Below are 16,974 nucleotides of genomic sequence, written 5' to 3' on the forward strand. Positions count from 1 at the left end.
TAAGAGGCTTTTGGGAAAGCTGAGCTGCTTACACATGTTCTGTTCAACTAAAAAACAAAGGAAAGAAAACAAAATTGGCACAGAAACAAGTTACATTTTGATAGTTACAATTTATAAACATAAAGTGTTTACAGTCTTCCAGAAGCCAGTAATAAGCTGCATGTGCTTTAAGATACATAAAGGACTCTAAACTCACACAAAGAACAAGTTCAGTAATAAATAAATGACGAAAACTCTGCTAATAGTTAGCTCATGTCAATATATTGACTGAACTTAACACAAATAAAACCTCAATGTGAAGTTTATAAATTGTTCCTTTCAACGAATGATAATATATCACAGTATAATAGTATACATCTTCTATAACTATTATATAAGTGAATGTAGTTGTGTGTATTGAGACATCGGTATGGATTGAGTTTTCAATGCTCATTTGCATCTTTACACAAAGACTTCAGCCAAGAGACTCTGAGAAACTTCTACAAAAACAACACATAACTCTTGCATTACCTTTTAACCAGGCTTGGGAAAAAAAAATAAAATGTGTTTCAAATCAAAATACCTCAACATACCTGTATCAACATTAACTACAAAATGCAGCAGCCACAATAAAAAAAAAAGCTTCAATTAATAGTCCTATAAAACAACAGCAACAAAACAAATGAAGATGGCTAAAGTCAACTTATTTTCCCAATACAACATTATTTCTCTGTAAAAACTGGTTTGTAAAGCAACTGAACCTCTCATCCTCCACAGTAATGTGTCTCCCAGACCCAGACGTCGGCTCTGCATCAGTTAACCACCAGAGGCCGACAAAGCACTTCATAAGCACTTTATCTCTCGTTCCCATAAAAAGAATCCGGCAACAAATTTGGTTTAGAATAAGTTTTTTCGCGTGCATAATAAATTAAACAAACGCGACATACATGTTTATTGCGTCGGTCGGTCCAGCTTTAAATAGCCTTCATTAATGCATTAAAACTGACCCAAATGCATACAATATATGATTTCAATTCATTATAATATAATTTTATTTTTAATAATGAAAACTTTTTTTCCCTCGGTGTAAACTGCTGTTTGCTTTTTTTATTGTGGCTTTTTCTAAAACATTTTTTTCCCAGTGCAAGTTAAAATCAAGTTCTGTATTTCGGCTGTTTAAGGTCTCCCTTTGCATTGAACTTTGAACTTTTTACATTCAGAGATGTTGTTTATTTTCACACAGCTAAATTACACATCAACTAAAGTTTAAAATGTGATATTGCAGTGGATCACCAATTTAACTATAAAATGCAGCAGCCAAAATAAAAAAGCTTCCATCAAAAGTCAACTTATTTTCCCAATACATCTTTATTTCTCTTTAAAGCTATGGTTCGTATAGCTGCTAAACTTCCCATCCTCTGCAGTAATGTGTTTTGAGTCTTCACTGTTGCCCACTGCTCATTGCATCTTTATACCAGCATTAATGGGGGCCAATTGAGTATTAACCAATCACATGCCAGATCAAGTAGGTCAGCAGGGTTGTATCTATATTCTGCGTTCTTAACAGAAACTTCATTGGCTTATTTAGCTATAAGAGAACAACTTTGGAGGACAAACTACGATTGTTGGTTCCTACATTGAGATTATTACCAACAACAACATACAAAGAAAAACCGACTGATGCCATTTCTCATCCCACTTCTTCATTGAAGACTGGAAAGGTGAGTTGCACATTCTGAATTTACACTCAAATAATATCTGAATGCTGACATTATAAAATGTAAAATCTAAACATGTGCATGCATTGTTCAACAGTGTATTAAGTTTTTCAGTCATTTTTAAAAGCTTTTTTACAACTATTTAGTTATGTGTTTGTTTGTTTTGGTTTGGTTATAAATATTGATTTTATCCTGACAAATGGACTGTAGCCCAAATAAGTTTCAACCTATTACGTATATAAATTTATATAAAAATTTGATGTTTCCCCATTCATTACAAATACAAAACAAAAAGCAGATAAATTATAAAGTGGAAAATGAGGGAGAAATGTATCGATAAGTCATGACTCATATAAGAGTGAGTAGGGGGAAAAAGCTAAACAAAAAAAGACTTTTATTGTGGCATGGTGGTGTGACGTCATAAGGCTGCGCCGCTCCCACACTGTGATTCAACTGGAGAAAGGTTTGTTTTAAAGCTTGTACACAGATGTAAACCAACTGATTAAAATTTCAGTGTGTTCATTTAATGTTAGATGTACCTGCTGTTGACAATATTATTTTAACCCTTTATACAAAGAACTACTATTTTACTCACTGTAAGGTCTATTGTTTGAATAAGATAGGATAAACTTTATTTGTCCCGAGAGGAAATTCTTGTCTTGTGCAAATAAGTGCTACAACGTTGCTGTAAGCAGACAATAAAATAAATCAAACAAACTAAACAATTAAGAACATACCTAAAAAAAGATTGAATAAAGCAACAGTAAAGTGTGTGATAAGTGTTTTAGTGAAGGTTTAATTTATTAAATAGCATAATGTCATTCTATTCGAAGTATACATCAATAAAATTAGAAAAATGGAGTTCTACTTTACATCGGCTGATTTGTGGCTTTTGTTGCTTGCTCAGACTTACATAATTTCTGTTTGTTAATGACTCATATAAAGAAACTGTTGAAGCAAGTGTTGAAATTATCTTGTTTTTGTTCATTGTTTTATTAATTTTAAACAGGACATTTTTATTGTTTTGTTAATTTTAAGCAGGATAAAGTGTCCAAACGCAGAGAAAAACTCCTGCTGAAGCGACTGATCTCCACACTGTTATAAAGATGGCGTTTATTAAAGAGGAGAGTGAAGATGTGAAGATTGAAGAAACATTCACAGTCAAACAGGAAGATCTGCAGGAACAAACAGGTTGGTTTTCATTCTCAAACACCAACTCAGTCATTTGATCCTCATTCAGATATATTTTAATTATAATAATACTAAATTAAATCCATCTTGCAGCCCTGAGTGTGCTGCCTAGTTCTCCTAAATGCACATAAGCAGTCATTGAAAGACAGGAATGAGTTTCTTTCGTCACTTGTTCTTGTGTCTTTTGTCATTATTTCAAGTATTATTAGTCTCCCATTTTCTCTTCCTTCTTAAGGTTATTGCTTTTTCTTGTTCTACTACTGTTTGTAAAGCTTCCTTGAACACTGGCACTATATAAAATAAACAAAAACCATAAATTAAAAACGTTTAACTGAGCTGACGATATTTGACCTTCAGTATTCTCACAGTGTTGCAGTGATAGTGTTAGCTTGGTACTTTCCACTTGCATATGTCCCATTGATCCCAATTCCCCTTTTTTAATTTACTTCATGGGATTAAACTTGTTTCTAGTTGTTACTAGTTCTCACAGATAGTATCTGAATTAGAATTACATCATTATCATAATAACTAATTACCAGCGCTATTGTGTTTAAACAGGGTTTCCACGGAGTCTTAAAATGTCTTAAATTCCAAAATCAAATTTTAGGCCTTAAAAGTCTTAAATTTACTAAAATTGTGTTGTAGGTCTTTAATCTTTTTTAAACAAGTGTTCATTTTCCTTTGTTTATATTGTGTTAACCAGTCTGGCCAAAACCTATACAATCACCAACAATCCATCTCAATAAAACTTTAAACTTTTTTATTCAAAAAGATCATTTTAACTCTATTTCTCATAATGGATTAAGTATTTTCCTTACAATATCATTTGTTTAAACGTGCTCCATGTATTTACTGCTGAGGACATCGACCTGGACAGATTGTTGTGCATAGATTTAATTTGTTATAGTTTTTAAAACATTTGTAAAAAAAATTTTATTTTAAAGAAAGTTTATTTTGGAAAAATGTGTGTGGATACAAGTAGAGCTTGCTTTTTTACACATTTAAAATCTTTTACTAAGAAATATTCAAAATAATAATATAATATTTTTTTTATTATAATATTTTTTTGATAGGACAAATACAAAATCTGGGCCATTTGAAAAATTCTTTAGTCTTTTATGAGTCTAAAATTTCATTCATAATGGTCATAAAAGTCTTAAATTTAACTTGGTGAAACCTGCAGAGACCCTGGTTTAAGGTATGTCAGAAAACATGGATGCCCCAATTTTAAACATGCTGAATGAAATTGACACTAAAATAATTAATCATTATAAAACATTGTACAGTATTCTGAACTATATGATGTGATGGGACGACGTGAGACAAAACAAACAAATAATAGTGGAACAATAATGTTTAGCAATACCAGTGGTGGATTTAGGCATGGGCAATGTGGGCGATCGCTCAGGGTGGGATTTTCCTGGGGGCGGCAAAAAAAAATGTCCCCTAGTGAAAGCATTTAGATACAATTACTTTATGCAAATGTATTCATTAAGAGTGGCAATCTCAAAATAAAGACATTAGGGGCCATTTACATTTGGCATTTTTTGCACGTGCGAGTTTGTTATTCTCAATGTGCAACTGAAACATCGCTTGTGAAAGCAAACTGATGCATGTGTACAGAAAACCAGCAACTCACACATGCTCCTGTGTGAATCCCGGTTGTTTGCATGCACGCCGAAAAAATAAGCGTCGCTCATGCGCCATGAAACTGAATTAACAGCCTTTTGTGCAGAAGTGTCAGCACACAGCGAGTTTTGCATAGTTTATGTAAAGTGTATGTAATTTAACGATGGTGTTACTTTCACTAAGCATGGCTATAAAGCAGAAAGGAGGGATAAAGAGTCAGGGAGGTACACTGTAAAAAATTGCTGTTAAAAAACGGTCAGATTCTACGGTAAAATAATGTTTTTTCACTAAAACAGTAATATTCTGTTAAAAACAGTGCTTTCTGGGTAACATTTTTGTTTTCGAGAAAGTAACCAACTGCAGAAAACTGTGAGCTAACAGAGTTCAGATTCGATGTTTTGAAGTCTGTGTTTGAAATCACGCTTTGTGTCCTTGTTCACTATTCCATACACTAGTTAACTAATATGGTTCACCTGACAGTTTTAATGAACACTAATGAGTGAATTCAGACACTGATGAACACCTGCTGTTAATAATTACAATTACTGAAGAAAAGAAACACAAACAGTGACTTGAGTTACAACATTAAATAAAATCAAATAAAATAAAACACCTTCAGTCTCAGCAGAGGATCATTAAACAACTCTACAAACAACAGCAGACACACTTATTACTGACTGATTTGACTTCCATACTATTCTCATTGAGATCCAACAGGAATTAAGGTGTTTTTTGTGTCACCGTAATGGGGCTGGTTTAGTTGGGCTCTTCACCTTTAAACTTATTAAATCAGACTCTCCAATTACTATAATAAAGAGTTAACAAAGTGCTTGTACTATAGCAATAAAGTTGGGAAGTCAATAAATAGAGAAATCTATTTGTCTGAAATTAGTTCTGATAAATGTTTTGGTATAAATCTGGAAGAAGGGCCACATGCAATAGATTTTATGCTTAATTGCAGGTATTAATTTAATTAATGAGAAGTGGAATCAGAAAAGATACCTCCATAAATACTTAACAGTTAAGAAATAACATACAAAAACAGTTCATCTATGCCAAATACACACTCAGACCTAATGAATCTGACCTTGTATCTCAACAATGGTAACAATTCAAATGTTTCATGCTGCAATGCATGCTGGGAGTGGCACGGTACAAATATCCCAGCATGCATTGCGGTGTAAATAAATTTTGTATGATGGTCTCACAGTTTTCTTTATTTGTTTTTGATTCTGCTGTTGTTTATGTTTAGACTTTCAGTTGCCTGTTTGTGAGTTAAACTGGTAATTTTGTTAGTTGTCACCATTATTGAGGTTCATATGCTGATTATTGATGCCTCTCTGAGTGCAATTTACACCATAGAGCAGTGTTATTGTCCAAGATATTCTTAAAAACTTCCAGAAATCATTGCCATTTATAGACATATAATGTAAAACAAAAGATTTAACATTGAATAGCAGCAGTAAATTTTATTATACTGAATTAGAACAGACTCTGCCATTTAATAGCAACATGAACATCACCAGATCTTATTTAGGTTTTTGGCTGGCTTGCCACAACAAAGGAGCTTTTCAAACAAAGTTCTTAACAATTGCAGCAGCAAATATATATAAATGTTAAAAATGACAGGGCTAAGAGCCCAACTAAAGCAAACTCTGTTCTCCATGATGGTGACGTAAAACTTTCACTTTTTTTTCTCAAGAAGAACTTTAGTAGATGTTATACAAAAATACATGTATTAAGTAATAAGTGTAGCTGGTGATGATGTTTGTAGAGTTGTTTAATCATCCGCTGATCATTTAAATTATTTAATCATTTGTTGTTCTTCAGGTTATTTCATTATAAAGCTGTGACTAAAGTTTTGTATGTTCTGTTCTTGTTTTTTTCCTTCAGTATTTCTTCATTTATTCATTGTTAATCCTCAATTATCATTTAATTAGTCAGTTAATTAATGAATTTACTTCAGCTTTGCTCCATGTTTCTTGAACACTCAGTAGTGTGGACACTTCAATTAAAACTGAAGTATATGCTCTGGGGTTTAAAGGGTTAAAGTTGTGAGAGGTAAAAACACAGTGTAAAATGTATTTTAACAGTAATATACTGTCAATTTAAACTACGGAAGTAGACTGTAAAAAAACAGTAGATTGCTGGCAACCACAGCTGCCAGTAGATTACCGTTAAAACAAGGAAAAAACAGTATTTTACTGTAAAACCTGAAGCTAATTTCTTCTGTGTGTCACCGTTGTGGAGGAGAGTAGAGCCAGTGTATGAGTTAAAGATGAACAATGAACTGCTGATGTTATTCTGCATGTTTCTCTATTTATAGACAGCGGCTGTTTAGTTGCTGATGCAGTCAGAATCTCTCTGGTGATTCCAGATTTACATGTATGTGTGCTGTTGTGAAAAATAAGACATTAGAATTAAAACGAACTTATCTAATTAACTAAAATAAGTTATCATTATGATTATGCTTCTAAGCATATATAGCACATTACTTCATAGACTCATTCAGCTGTTGGCCAATTTGAGGCAGTTGCTTTCAGTGAGCAGAATGAGTTCACTTGAGTATTGTGTAAATCAATGTAGTCCATGTATTTTTACATCAACATACTGTAAAATAACAGTACATTGCTGGCAACTGCAGCTGCCAGTATTTTACTGTTTTTTAACGGGACAATTTTTAACAGTGTAAGACAGGTCTAAAGGTCTAAGACAAAAGATAATTTGGTAACACTTTACAATAATAACTACACACTATAAACCATTTATTATGCATTAGCAAATACTGAATTCATTATTTGTTTAGCATTATCTGTTTAGCATTAACTCTAAATTAATAAGTGTTATTAAACAGTTTTTAACTGCAGCTACATATGCTGTATTCCAGACTTACAACGACATTTATAATTTGCTTAATAATTATACTTTCATACTTTGTTAAGGATTAATTTCCTATTACTAAATTAAGTATGGGGATTGAAGTGCAATGTTCATGATAAGTGGGGGCGGAGGGGGCCAGAATCACGGTGGCAGCAGGTCAGATGACTGTCAGGCCAAGGGGAAATGTCCCTATGTCTCCCTATGGCCAGTTCGCCCTCGAGTTTTACTGTTTTCTATTGTTTATTATTCCTGGTCATTTCTCCAATAATTGTAAGTTCTAAAACAATAGCATAAAAGATCAGGGGCCTCATGTACGAAGACTTGCGTGGAAATCTTACTAAAACATTGCGTACGCACAAAGCTGTAAATGTGCGTACGCAGAAAAAAATTCAGATGTATGAAACACTGGGTACGCCGAATCTCACGCATATTCTTTTGTACATCTGAATGAACGTGAAACTGAGCGCAACATGCACGAGCACAAAACCCCTCCCTGCCTCCTCCCCCGTATGAATATGCTAATGACTATGCTAATGTCAAAACCCAACGAAAAAGCAATGGCAAAAGCAAGCAAAAAGAGAAACTTTGAACAGAATGTGAAATGGAGGTGCTGCTTTCGGAGGTAGACCGGAGAAAAGCGGTGTTATTTGCAAGTTTGTTCTCCGGAATTAACAACAAAAGAAAAAAAATAGAGTGGGAGAGTTTAGCTGATACGGTTAACACAGTTGGGTCTGAACATTGCACTGAGTGCATTTAAAAAAGAAATAGTGTGGTTTATATCTGTAAAATGTTGCAGTACCCTTCGCAGTCTCAGTGGCGCACCTCATAAGAAGCATATGATCATGTACTGACACGTTCGAGCATAAACTCGGCTCGAATCCAGCGTCTGATGAATTCATTCTTCTTTTTTTTCCCCGCTACATATCAGATTTTGCCCACTATTTATCACGAGAAAGACAAGTAGGAATCATCAATAAGTTTGTGCATCATATTTTATTTGCACATTTATTGAATGGAAATGTTTCTGATTCACGCATGCAAATTTATCTTCACATAGTGTCTTTATAGCAATGTGCGTGCAGTAGATAGCTCAGATTACATTGGGAAAACAGGCGACCGCTGCAAATTGTGCTTTAATGTTTAGCTGGTCAACTGTATGGTTTGGAAATCTTACATACCTACTATATGAACCCGTCTCATACAGCTGCCATTGCAAGGATCAGACACTTTGTAGAGAATAATTTAACACAACTGCCTCTAGGAGTCGCCAATGGAAATGAAACAGACACGCACAAAAAATGTGCGTACGCCTGCCAGAAAGCTGCCGTGAACCTGCGCAAATTCCCACGTTCAGTTCATTGTTAGTAAATCCAAACGTGAGCGATTCTGAGCGTGAAACCTGGCGTACGCAAAGTTTTTGTGCGTACGCAGCGTTGATACATGAGGCCCCAGGTCACTGCTATGATATGATTTACAATTTATGTATGTCACTGTTTGTCATTGTGCTCTGTTTATTCTGAGAGCTGAGGCTGAGTATTCGAGAGCTTTTAACTCTTGAAATTATTAACTCCGCGTCATTCTAACACTGGATAAACAGAATCCTGTGTTATCTGTAATCTCCTTTCACACTGTTCATGCTATACCTGATGTTCATTAACAGACGTTTCACAATCACAAGCCCCAGGTTAACATTGTAATTTGTATATTTATGTTGTCAATGTCCATGACTAGACAAACAGCAGGTCACCTTTTTAGATGGCATTTCTTGTCGGGTTAACAATATCTGCAAATTAGGAGAAATACTAGCCTTTTAGAAAGAAGCTATTAATATACCAATACCTAAACCAGGAAAAGATCATTAAACTATTTATCGTCCAATAGCACTTACCAGTTGCCTTTGCAAAACAATGGAATGAATGATTAATGATCGATTGGTGTGGATTTAAAAAAAACCCAGAAGATTAATAAATATCAGTGTGGGTTTAGAAGAGGGAAAAGTACTCTTTGCCATCTTATACGATTAGAATCTTTTGTACGAGATGGTTTTATTAAAAAAAAGAACACATGCAAGCAGTTTTTTTTTTTTTAAATCCGGAAAAGGCCTTTGACACTACCAGGAGGTATGGTATTTTAAAAGATTTACACGAGATGGGTGTTTGAGGAAATTTGCCTAATTTTATTGCAAATTTATTTTATTCAAGAGAGTTTTTCGTGTGCGTATGAAAACTATATTATCTGAATATATGAGCATATATAGCATATATGAGAATCAGGAGTGCCCCAAGAAAGTATACTATCAGTAACACTATTTAGTATTAAAATTAACAATATTGTAAATGTTAATGGGAATAATATATTTTGTAGTTTATATGTAGATGATTTATGTATTTGTTATAAAGGGAAAAATATGTGTACAATCAAGAGACAAATTTAAATATGTATAAATAAAATATATGACTGGTCAGTTTTAAATGGTTTTAATTTTTCTAAATAAAATAACTGTATGCATGCATTTTTGTTTTTTAAGATCTATGCATTTAGATCAGGAGCTTTTTTAGATAGAGAAACTATACAAGTTGTGAAAAAGGTAAAGTTCCTAAGAATGAGTTTTGACAATAAGTAGTGTTTTATTCCTCATATTAAAGTATTAAAGTATTAAAGTAGATGTTTTAAAACAATTAATGTATGAACTTAATCTTAAAAAGGTAAAATAAATAAATAAATTAGGACCTCTGTAATGAAATCCAAGACTTTGTATAATAATTCAAGGCTATTAAAGCCTTAATTTAAGATTATCAAATTTAAGACTTTTTCAATGCTTTTAATTGTACTCTGATTAGGTTTTGCATATAAATACTTGCGCTTGACACATTTGTTTCAGACTGTTATTTGACTATTACATTCTAAATGATGTAAATTCTAGTACATCGTTTTTTTAACTGTACCTTTAGAACCTTATAACAGCACTAAAAGCAGCATCAAAACAGTCTCCTTATAGTCATTCCACCTCTTCACGGAGATTGTCAGACTAATCTGGTGTATTAAAAAACTATTTTGGGTTCTAGAACTGAACAATAATGGTGTTCCTGATGCTGGACATCCACTGGCACTAGATCCTCATCAATTTAAGAGTAAATCTCCCTTCTTTGCCATCCTCTGATGTGTTTAGGTTTTGCCGCAAAATTAAATTTTGCTGTAGAACGCGCAATGCGTACGTAAAGAACCTGACTGATATTCTACCGGAACCATGTCAGCAGAGTTTGTGCATATCCATAAACTATAACTTCTATGTTAAGCGGCTTTGAAACAATTTACATTGTAAAAGCAGTAGATAAATGAAGATTAATTGAACTGAATCTGATTAAATGTGTACACGTTAATGGACCAAACACAATATGATCTGATTTATTTTACACTTAATGTGCATCAAAATTACAGTGTGTGTAGACAATGTTTCCAGTGTCTTTTCACTTTTCATGAGAGTTTTTAAGACTTGATAACAACTAGTGTTTTTTTTTTCCAGACCTAATTGAAGAGAATGAGGACAGTAAAGAGGAACATCATGTCAACATTGAGGAAAAAACTCATTTACAGACTGATGATATTTTGAAAAGGAGAGACAAGAATAGTTTCACCTGCACTCAGTGTGGAAAGAGTTTTGAAAGAAAAGGCAATCTTAAGATTCACATGAGGATCCACACTGGAGAGAAACCATTCACATGCACTCAGTGTGGGAAGAGTTTCAACCAATCATCAAATCTTAATCTACACATGAGAATCCACACTGGAGAGAAACCATTCACATGCCCTCAGTGTGGGAAGAGTTTCAACGCCTTATCACACCTTAATCAACACATGATGATTCACACTAGAAAGAAACCATTCAAATGCACTCAATGTGGGAAAAGTTTTAACCGCTCATCAGACCTTCATCAACATATGAGGATCCACACTGGAGAGAAACCATTCACATGCAACCAGTGTGAGAAGAGTTTTAACTGCTCATCAAACCTTTATAAACACATGAAAATCCACACTGGAGAGAAACCATTCACATGCAACCAGTGTGGGAAGAGTTTTAACTTTTCATCAAACCTTCATCGACACATGAGGATCCACACTGGAGAGAAACCATTCACATGCACTCAGTGTGGGAAGAGTTTTAACATTTCATCAAACTTTCATCAACACATGAGGATCCACACTGGAGAGAAACCATTCACATGCAACCAGTGTGGGAAGAGTTTTAACTGCTTATCACACCTTAATCAACACATGATAATCCACACTAGAAATAAACCATTCAAATGCACTCAATGTGGAAAAAGTTTTAGCCGCTCATCAGACCTTTATAAACACATGAGAATCCACACTGGAGAGAAACCATTCACATGCAGTCAGTGTGGGAAGTGTTTTAACTTTTCTTCAAACCTTAATCGACACATGAGGATACACACTGGAGAGAAATCATTCACATGCACTCAGCGTGGGAAGAGTTTCAGCCAATCATCACACCTTAATCAACACATCATGAGCCACACTGAAGAGAAACCATTTAATCATTTTGTCTAATCATCTTGTTTAATCCCACCCCTTTTGGCAGTGGCGTACAACAGAATTTCGCATACTCAATAGTGATGGGAAGTTCGGATCATTTTTCTGACTCGGATCTTTGAGTCTCGTTCATCGAGATGAACAAATCTTTTCTCAAGTCATTTTGTTCATTTGGTTCAATTTGCCAAAATATTATTAAAATGTTACGAACTGCTTCAAAAACACATCTACAACTAGCCCAGAAGGTTCATCACACAACAAATAAGTCATAAATAGATTATAAGAAGAAGAAAATAATAATTCAATGTTTACCTGCTCTTTTGTCTATAGGTATTGTTGTCTGTTTGCTCAGCTCACCTCTTCATGTCTTCAAATGTCAGTGGTGCGTTCACGTTACAATGACAGTCACATATAATCTTAACCAATGTAAACAGTCTGAGCCAATAGGAGCCATGATAATTATTTTACCTTTCGAGTCTTCTGGTTCTTGAGTCGTTCGTTCATCATGTGACAGAATAACTCAAACCAGAGGACTCGAGAGTTGAATAAATCAATTCTTTTTTTTTTTTTGGCTCTAAACGCATATGATTGGCCGGTGATGAACGAATGACTCAAACCCGAGGACTCGAGAGGTGAACAGATCAATTCTTTTTCTGGCTCTAAATGCATATGATTGGCATATAAATGCATATGTTAGGCTGTAGTCTTTCATGTGGTGAACGAACGACTCGATAGAGGACTCGAAAAATGAACTAATCTTGTCTCGCACTACACATCGTGCACATGAGCGAATTAATGAATCTTTTAGTTAATCCGAGTCATTCATTCATTTTGTCACATAACATGAAAGAAAGCATAAGAGATGAGTTATTTAATAAATCAAATAATCTTTGTGAATAGTTTTGTAACATGATGCTGCCAGCATTAGACACTTAAACACTGTTTATGTGTTGTTTATTGTTTTATTATTATTATTTTACCAGAAAAGCTTTTATAACAAATCAGATTACTTTATAAATCACAACAATAAAATAAGCAAAAGAAAAACAAAATAGTGCACATCAAGCTAGGCTTTTTAATAAATAAAAACAAGTAAGCTTTAAATTAAATAACACGTTTGTGCCATTAAAGCTTTATATCAAATGTGACAACTCTTCCCAGTAGATGTTTTTATAAAACAGCAATTTAAGTGAAAGATATTATAAATAAAAAACAAAAGCCACAGAGCATAATGAGCTTAACAACTTGACTTGAGAATACAACAGTGCATTTTTAAAAAAATAAAATAAAATTAAATAAGCTTTAAAACAATACTGTGTGGCTTTACTTGTTGGACTTGGCTTAAGGTTTGTTAGCATTTAATAACACAAGCTCTGAACCTTTAATAGGCTGAGTCTGTTTCTTCTTGTGTCATTAGTTGTTGGTCGCAGGATAAAAGATGCTAAATGAGTAAATGCAAATGCAAACTTTATACAAATATTAGACCAATATATAAAGTCTGCATAGAAAAACTTTATTAAACAAAAAAGGGGGTATAAATGAACAAATTACAAATCACTTGTAATTGTAGAATTTATTAATTTATAACCTAGCTTAGTGTTTGTTTTCTGATAGCAAGCCAGCAAATAGACAAATCAATATATATATATATATATATATATATATATATATATATATATATATATATATATATATATATATATACTAGATATAAACCACATATCCAGTAGAAAAAAAGTAACAATAACTTAGTGACAATAGGACAGAACTTTTTTATTTGTTAGAAAATGCTTTTTAGGTACACATTGTTTGATGATTTTATAAAAAGTTTAAAATATCATCATATGATGCAACAAAAATTCAGTTTTACATAAATATTATTGACTGAGGTTCTCGTTGCAGTGTACAGTGAAACTACAGTTTAAGATCAGATATGCACATAATAATGTAAGGATGGCTATATCTCTCCATAATATTAAAATCTGCAAACTGTTACGGAACTCCACACGAGACAAGACCGTGAGAATGGTCAGTCACTAAAACAATAAACTTTCTAATTTGAGAAGAAGATCAGCTAGAAAACCAGTTGTTCAGGTTGTCTCGATCATGCATCCTGAGCCCCCTTCTTTGCCCTGGACTTTACCTTCTCCACCAGAGCAGCTCACTCACATTTCACACCGAATCTTTAAGTTTTAATATGGTGTATCTTGTGGCTTTATATTCATGCTTGGTGTGATTTTAAATGTCTCTGTGTGATTGGTAAAGTGGTCTTAATTTCACTGTAATATTTTACAATCTCCTTTATATCAGTTAATTTGGGTTTTGACTTTGAAAAGATCTTTGCCAGATGCTCCACTCCAGGCAAAATGGTCTTCGCATCAACTCATGACCAGGCAAGAGTCTTGGTGAAGCTTTTATTGTCTTGAATTTATGATGATTTGAGTATTTAGGCAAAGGGTGCAGAAGTGTCCGTGGGATCCTGTAGACAGGATACCCCATTGCAGGTTGTGAGTCTTTGAGCTCTGCATCAGGACTTATATGCTGCAATGTATTTCTACATGTTCAGGTATTCCTCTTTAACTCTTCAATGTATATTTGAGTAATTGATGTTGTACAATCTTGATTGGCTTATTTTGTTTAATTATGTGAACTGCAATGGAAAATCTTTTCCTGACAAATAAATGTAAAATTCTTGTTTAACTCTAATATCTCCTGAAATCATTTAAATGTAGTAGATTGTTTAGGCTGATGTTTCCGCAGCCTACAACCAGGATTAGTCATCTATTTAGGCACAATGGATGGAGCATGGGCACAGCATTGGAGACCTGTTGATTTCTGACAATCACTGATGATATAATCTAGGGGCTAAATCAAACTTTCTTTAAGTATGTGCAAGCATGGGGCGGCCTATTGTTACTTAAAGGAAATTAGCATATCTGCTAAGAATCGGAACTGGAGAAGATGTGTCCGTTTGCAGATGAAACTGCCCAGCCATACTGACTCTAAGCGACTTTGAGTAAACGATGAAACATTAATTGAATATAAGGATTTATAAGGGTAATCAATCTAAATTAGACCTAATCACAACCTATAAGGTAATCAGCTTGAATTAGATGAATCTAAATCTAAAATTATTATAAATTGGAGTCAGATTAAAATTCAGAGCTAAAAACAAATTAAAATAAATTTTAACGAACAAAAATATTTCTTTTCACATGTGCTAAAAGGTTTACACGCATTTAGCCTTCACCCATGCTGTTAGTTCCATCATGGGACTAATAGAAGGACCCTTACATGTGTGTGTATTTATATAGTTTATAACCATAATAGTTCTACAGTTTCTTCTATTTTACTTGTTGATTTCTATTTTATTTAAATAGTGTATTTATTTTGTTAAAAAGCCCATATTATGGGTTTTTGAAAATGCCCTTCCATGTAGTGTGTAACACAGCTCTAAGTGAAGTGAAATATCCAGCTAAGGCTTAAATCTGTAAGTGTACACTGTTTAAAACTGTTGATTCATCTATAAAAGAGTCGACTCATAGTTCTTCAAATGAGTCGTCTTGATAACGGGTCATTAGGTGTTTTGTGATGTTGTATCTACGAAACACAAGTAGTTGTGTGCGCAAACCTGGGAGATTTGAAACCTGCGGCCTCACCCACTAACACAGAAAAAAGCCACACACACACACACACACACGCGCCAGTCGAATGTGACGTCACACTGTGCAGATGGATATTATTGAGTCTCCATCCAAAGATGAAACCTCAGCATTAGCTCAGCCTTGAGCAGTTTGAGTGCTTCTGGAAACTTCATGCTTTAGACTGGGTGTATATTACATGCTTAATATTCAATTTTTAGACTGTGTGTGTGTGTGTGTGTGTGTGTGTGTGTGTGTGTGTGTGTGTGTAGGCCTATTATTATTTAAAATAAAATTAATTTAAAAATAAAAATGATTATATTATGTACAAAATATTATTCTTTATAATTATATCCAGTTCCCCTAAAACTTTGCTTAAATACCATATACATTTATTAAATAAATAAAACCAAAAACTAAATAACTGTTTGGCCTGACAAGTTTTCAGGACATATCAAATTTCAGCACAACACTAACTAATTAGTCTCACTCACACACACACACACACACACTTGTACACACTCTCACTAACACACTCACTCTTGTACATGCTCTCTCTCTCACACACACCTACATTCTATCTCAATTCAATTCAGAAATACTTTTTTAGCATGACTGTAAATGATACAATGTTGCCAACACAAACACATCGACATCTCACAGACACATGTACATGCTCTCACTCACAAAGATAAGCCCTCCCTCTCACACACACACACACACACACACACTTCTACATGCTTTCTCATAAACATGTACTGGCTCTCTCTCTTACACACACTACTACATGCTGTCTTTCACTCACACACACACAAACAAATGTGCATTTGATACTTATTTATATAATTTTATGTGCTCATTAGGCTTACGATAGGTGGTTGCATTGTAATTATTTGGTCATAAAGGTATTAATTGTTTTAAATAGTTTTTTTTAGCTAATAATGTTTGTGATGTCATACATGCTACAAAAGGCTTTTGAAGCTGACAAGACGTGGAGCAACCATGACCAGAGCGTTCCAGAGAAAAGGTGTCTCTCAAAATGCAGTGGCCCAGCTCGCTGCAATTGCAGAGCTGTACTTTGCGAACAGGGAGCAATTTAACAGAATCAGCTTCACACCAGGAAAATGAACAGAGTTCGCTCAAAAGTGTAGAGACCTCATTTTTGGAGATTTTTGCATAAAGGTTGTATCAATGAAAAGGAAGGGTTCTTTTGTATGTTTCTTTGTTCAATAATGCTCCGGTTTACTGTTGGTAAAATGTAGAAGCAAAAACCTACAGCACAATAAGCTTAGCCTATAATGACAAAAAAAAAAAAATATTGAAATCAAATGCAAAAACCTTTAAATTCCGATTAAATTCATTAATTTTCTTTTCAGCTTAGT

General features: G+C 33.9%; 1 protein-coding gene across 4 annotated transcripts; it reads left to right on the forward strand.

Annotated features, from left to right (window-relative positions):
• The first annotated feature begins 1,553 nt into the window (after positions 1 to 1,553).
• Positions 1,554 to 13,585, forward strand: LOC137490933 (uncharacterized). Of its 4 annotated transcripts, none has more exons than XM_073947765.1 (3): positions 1,554 to 1,700; positions 2,736 to 2,888; positions 10,921 to 13,585. In XM_073947765.1, exons 2-3 carry the CDS (start codon positions 2,804 to 2,806, stop codon positions 11,967 to 11,969), a joined length of 1,134 nt encoding a protein of 377 aa, XP_073803866.1. In that variant the 5' UTR covers positions 1,554 to 1,700; positions 2,736 to 2,803; the 3' UTR covers positions 11,970 to 13,585. The 4 variants fall into 4 exon arrangements, with proteins under 4 accessions (XP_073803866.1, XP_073803865.1, XP_073803864.1 ...); XM_073947764.1 differs by having other exon boundaries at positions 2,739 to 2,888; XM_073947763.1 differs by lacking the exon at positions 1,554 to 1,700 and adding an exon at positions 2,107 to 2,160.
• The last annotated feature ends 3,389 nt before the right edge of the window (positions 13,586 to 16,974 follow it).

The sequence above is a fragment of the Danio rerio genome, chromosome 4 (assembly GCF_049306965.1).
Source record: "Danio rerio strain Tuebingen ecotype United States chromosome 4, GRCz12tu, whole genome shotgun sequence".
Taxonomy (NCBI): Eukaryota; Metazoa; Chordata; class Actinopteri; order Cypriniformes; family Danionidae; genus Danio; species Danio rerio.